Here is a 6,034-nt window from a genome sequence, read left to right on the forward strand (position 1 = left end):
TCAACTACCCATTTGTTCTCTGCAGCATGCTCGGTAAAGAATGATTCGGATGGAAATGATTCCTTGGAGCCACTGAGTCACGGCCCCTTTTGATAACCTTAAACAGCAGTTGCCAGAGAGGTGACGTCCTTGAGCTCCTGACGTAGCACTCTCTGCCTCATTCTCCTGTAGCCACAAGACATGTTCTCTTCATCACTACAGTAGACTACATGTTTACTGCCAGTGTTATAACCTAACAAAACTGACTTAGCGGCCATTTACACAACTTGTGCTCTTGCATTCAAAAACAGCTAAATGGAACACAATAAAATCGAATATAATGCAATAGTCTTGTGGGATATTTTTAAAAGTCAAACTGTTTTTCACTCGATATGTTTTAGATTGCTGAAATTGGGTTGGATATGTGGGGTTTTGGGAGAGAGGGTGTTTACCAAAATGACAGAACAGTCAGTAAAATTACTGAAATTGTTTGTAGCACCTTTAAGATATAAAAGCACAATAGTTAATGGGGTCATAGGATGCTACATGCACTTTTACAAGTTGTTTGAACTGAAATGTGTGTTGGCAGTGTGTGTGTACACAACCACCCTATAATGATAAAAATCCACCCAGTGTTTTTTTTTAAATCTGGTTAAATGTTTTCCCCTTTCTCAAATCGAGCCGATCTCAGATGCCTGTCTGTGTGACGTCACACAGACAGGCATCTGAGATCGGCTCGATTTGAGAAAGGGGAAAACATTTAACCAGATTTAAAAAAAAACACTGGGTGGATTTTTATCATTATAGGGTGGTTGTGTACACACACTGCCAACACACATTTCAGTTCAAACAACTTGTAAAAGTGCATGTAGCATCCTATGGCCTCTTTAAAGAACCTTTGACTGAATGATTCTTTGTGGAACCAAAAATGGTTCTTCAGTGGCATCGCTGTGAAGAACCTTTTAAGCACCTTTGTTTTTAAGAGTGTAAAACACAATGCAATGAAGTGCAAAATTCAAAAGTACAACATGTTCCTGGAACAACATTCCAATCAGCCAATCAGAATTGAGGGATAGCTTTTGAGGAAATGTCTGTTTTAGGCTTACGACCAGAGTTAGGTGCTTCTACTCCCTTGTTAATCAGCTATCATTTCCCTCTGATTTTAGGAATAAATTATGGGTAGGGTTAGGTTTAGGGGTAGGGACTGGGTTAAGTCTATATTTTTGGACAGTTATGTTGATCCAGGAACATGTCTTACTTGGCAAAATCCCGGCGAATACCCGTAAAAAATAAAATAAATAAATAAAAATTGATGCGGAAATTCCTTGATATTAGTACATTGTGCCTTATTTTTACTTTTTTTTTTTTACAGTGCAGTACTGAATCACATGCTGGAACCTCCATATATACTGTACATTCCCCCGCTAGGTTTTCATGCTCCAATGTCAAACCTTCCGAGGTGTTTATGTGTCTGTGGTCCATGAGTGACCACAGATGGTTGCGGTGCCACAGACCGAGCGAGCGCAGTCACTGCTCATGTCTCTGGAGAAGCTGCAGCTCCACCATCTGTCTCTCAGAAGACAGTCAGGAGCTCCAGAGTCTCTACAGCAGAGCATGTGATGAAGAGCAACACTTACCTGCACAAACACATCCGCCTGCTTTCTCCATTTGTCAATGCAATGCATTTCAGCTTCCTAGACTTTTCACTGGAAAACAGACAATGAACACAATCTGCTTACGTTCTGTCACTGTTGCACAAATCCATCAAGGCGTTTTTAACTCAAATACATTGAGTTTATAATCCATAATAACGCTTCCTCCAGTGAAAAAGTGTTCTGGTGTGAATCAGGAGAGAAATCTGCACAGATCAAGCAGCGTTTAAACAGCTCTAAACTAATATGTGGCTGGATTTTGATGTGAGAGACAACAGAAGATGCACTTTTTGCATCTTTTTTGGATTATAGACTCAGTGTATTTTAGTTAAAAAGGTCTTAATGCTTTTGTTTCAGCTTTTGTCTTTTCCAGATGTTCACTGATGGACTGGAGTGCTGTGGATTACTTGTGGATTATTGTGATGTTTTTATCAGCTGTTTGGACTCTCATTCTGACGCCACCCATTCACTGCAGAGCATCCATTGCTGAGACACTAATGCAATGCTGCATTTCTACAAACCTGACGAAGAAACAAACTCATCCTGATCTCGGATGAACTGAGGGTGAGCACATTTTCAAGTCTTTATTTTTGGCTGAACTATTCCTTTAACATATCACACACATATTAAACATTATGAATTATAAAAACAAGTGAGTGAGCAAATGAGTAAAATCTAAGTTTATTTAATTTTAGAAAAAGCAGCAAAAACTCTCTTACATATACAGTATCCATCAACAAGCCTTTCAATGAGGCAAAACCAAATCATATTCATACAGAGTAAAGTATGAGGAAAGATTTAAAGAAGCAACATGATTCAGAGCGAGACATGTCCATCAGTACCCTGTTAGACAGACGATTAATATATATTGACAAATGATCATTCATTATTACAGCGCTGTGGATCCGCTGTGAAGCTTCTGTTACAGGAAAAGCAACAGATAATGTCTGAGTTCATCATTTAATGCTTAACAAATAAACTGAAAAAAAGCAGTAAAAGCAATGAAAAAATAAATATAATCAAATATATTTATCAGGATTTATAAATCATTTTGCAAATGGACCATACTTACAGGAACTGAGCTATAGTAAGAGAAACATTATTATATAGAAATAAGAAATAGCATGCAAACTTCCTGTTTACAGATTACAATCACAGGAAGTTAAACTTTCAGCTCATCTCATATTTCTGGAAAACAACAAAACCATTTTAATATCGATGTATTTCATTTATCGGTGGCCTGACATGTCAACTTCTGACTCAGCCAATGACATGATTTTGGGGGCGGGACTATCTGTGTGACTGACCAATAGGAGAGTGTGCTCAGAAAACCAGTACTTTTGCTAGTTTAATGAGGTTTAAAGCCGAAGAAAACTACATATGGATTTAATATGTAAGGTTTTTATCAAATTTGTTGGAAATGAGGACTAGACAATCCACTGTCACATAAACAACGCTTTGAAATGGTCAAACATGGAGGGATGAAGGTGACAAAAGTACATTCAGAACTGTGCACGAGCAAAAGAAAAAGTCCCGAAAAGAAAGTTTCATTGAAAGAAATACCACAAGCTGCAGATGATCTTTTTACAATTTATTCTATATGCTATATACACTAAAATAACACTATTCAGGCTGAGAGAAAGATTACTGTCAGATAAAAGCCGTTGCCACACTGATACCACATTGCTCTTAAAGGTGCTGCAAGCAATAGTTTTAACAGAATAATACATAATGTATAAAATCTCACTACAACCTGACAGATATCAGTGAAACATGTCCTATGAGAAGTCACAGAACTAGACTGCTAATCAGAAACACTCTCTACCTGTCAATCATATCTTTGGAGGGCGGGGTTTAGAGATTTAAAGAAATGTGCAGATCGGCTGAAATCCCTTCCAGCACCTTTAAGATCTGACAGCAGATCCTCTCAGATGGCACAAGAGTTTCACACTGCAACCTGATCTCGTGTTTAAAATGTAAGAACTTGTGACTCTTCTGAGGCACAAGTTTTTTCTTGAATTCTTGAGATTACAAAGTATTCAAAAATGTTTTATTTACACTAAGAAAGACACTGGGAATACGGTTAGTTAAAGTTTAATTTGGCACAGAGATTAAATGTTTTCAGAAACCCTCTTAAATCAGCCACAGTGATCATTGCTACTGCTGGTTATGGCTGCGAAATAGACACAATAAACTGCCATAAAGCACTGCTGTACATGACATAGATAGATAGATAGATACCCTTGCCTCTGCCTAGCAACACTCTAACAACCACCTAAAACACCCAAGTAATTACCTAAGAAAACCCTAGCAACGCCCTAGTAACTGCATAGCAACAACCTAGAACATCTTAGAAACTGCCAAGCAAAACCCTAGCAACTGCATAGCAACAACCTAGAAGATCCTAGCAACTGCCAAGCAAAACAGTAGCAACTGCGTAGCAACACTCTAGCAACCACCTAAAACAACCTAGCTACTGCCCAGAAAATTTTATGTTACTTTTGACTGCCTAGGAACATCCTTGCAACTGCATAGCAACACTCTAGGAACCACCCAGAATACCCTAACAACTGCCTAGCAACACCCTAGCAACAAAAAATAGTTGAAAGCAGCAATTTAAGGTTCAATTAGTGATGTTAATTTTGACTGCCTTGCAACACTCTAGCAACCACCTAGAAAAACCTAGCAACTGCATAGCAACCTAGAATATCCTAGCAACACCCTAACAACTGCATAGCAACTTCTATCTATCTATCTATCTATCATCTATCTATCTATCTATCTATCTCAGACAGCATGGCCTTAAAACCTTCAAATTCCAAGTTTTTAAACTTCAGTCATAAAATCGTTAAACTTCAAGCTATTAAAGCCATTTCAATCTGAATGGCCAGGCTTTCTACACCCAACATAATTATGAATATCAAGTTACAGCAAAATTGTTTACCAGGTATTTGTGCTGCAATGCAAGTGTTTAGTGATTTATCGTCTCACACATTAACCAGGAAATCAGGATGCAAATAATTCATTTAAGTAATCATATTTTTTGAAAGCTCCAGTCGCTGTTTCATGAATGCGAAAATGATTACATTCACTGATCACATTATACAGGTTAATACGTGTAACGTTACTTATTCATAAAAGAGTCTGTAACAAAATAACACCCTCAGTATTTGTGTTCGAGTACCTGGGTGCGCATCTAAATCATCCGTCGACTTGTGTCGAGTTATACTCGCGTCGTAGAGTGTCCATGCGGGAGGCCCGTGCTGCTCGGAGTGCTGTTCCCGAATGCATTGAACGGGTTGAGATACGATGGCGGCAAGTCGGGGAAAGAGCGAGGAATCATTGTGATGGTGTTCGCCGTTATCAGCGATATGTCGTCGGGCGAACGGCGCATCGCTAGCGCGTAATCCAAAGGACCGGTCAGCTGAATCATATCGTGGCCTTGCAGCGAATCGCAATCGTGATCGTGGCCGAGCTGCATCAATACTTCGCTCGGCACACGGGGGACATCATTCGCGAGATTTCTTGGCAGACTGTGCCTGCGACTCGACTCTAGCCGGTGTTTGTCCTTCTTGTAGTAGAGTGCTGCGAACGCCAGGATGTTTAAGAAGAGCAAAGACGCGCCGACGGCGATCGTCACGCTCAGCTCGGTCGAATAATCTCGCGCTTCGATGATAACCGTCCCATCGCCGTGCTTGGATGTCTTCTGCTGATCCGACATCTGTTTGGTGTTGGCCGGAGGAGCGGGCGGATGGCGGGTGGTCGATGGCAAGAGTTTGTTGGACAGGCGTTTGGTGTAGGAGAACGGCGTCGTGTCCTGTGGTGGGATTTTGGTTGTCGATGAAACATACTGGAAGAGTTCGTTGATGTTGTGTAAATGCGGCACTAACTCCAGCCAGAAGGCGATCTTGGTGGCTCTGTAGTGGTCGCGGACGCGAGGCTTCAGGCCGATGTGCAGGTACAGCTGGTCTTTAGGGTTGTATTTAGACCAGGCCACCTCCTCAAAGCGGTTTGGTTTAGTGTGGATGAACTTTGTGTCTTGAGGAACCGGCTGATTCGGGTCTCTGTGCAGTAAAACAAAACGTGTTAAATTAGTAACATCTGTACAGTAGTTAATGCTTCAATTTGCATTTTTTTAAATCATTCTTGTCAAATACTAAAATGTCGATCTAATCAGATTCACAAATAAAAAACTCAATGCAGCAATTAAAGGATTAGTTAGCAACTCTAGCAACAAAAATTGCTGAAATCAGCAATTGAAAGGTCAATTAGTGATGTTACTTTTGATTGCCTAGCAACAACCTAGCAACTACATAGCAACACTCTAGCAACCACCCAGAATACTCTAGCAACTGCCTAACACCCTTGCAAAAAAAAAAAAAAAAAAAAAAAAAAAAAAAAAA

The 6,034-nt window shown here is 39.9% G+C and overlaps 1 protein-coding gene across 1 annotated transcript in view; it reads right to left on the bottom strand.

The window, feature by feature from the left end:
• Positions 1–4,522: 4,522 nt before the first annotated feature.
• The window catches only part of nlgn4xb (neuroligin 4 X-linked b), a 21,810-nt gene continuing 20,298 nt past the window's right edge, over positions 4,523–6,034 (bottom strand). Inside the window, exon 5 of the mRNA XM_016564331.1 lies at positions 4,523–5,693. Within this exon, the coding sequence (XP_016419817.1) occupies positions 4,855–5,693 (839 nt within the window). The 3' untranslated portion in view covers positions 4,523–4,854. The remainder of the gene's footprint in view (positions 5,694–6,034) is intronic.

The sequence above is a fragment of the Sinocyclocheilus rhinocerous genome, unplaced genomic scaffold, assembly GCF_001515625.1.
Source record: "Sinocyclocheilus rhinocerous isolate Xijiao unplaced genomic scaffold, SAMN03320098_v1.1 scaffold1041, whole genome shotgun sequence".
NCBI lineage: Eukaryota > Metazoa > Chordata > Actinopteri > Cypriniformes > Cyprinidae > Sinocyclocheilus > Sinocyclocheilus rhinocerous.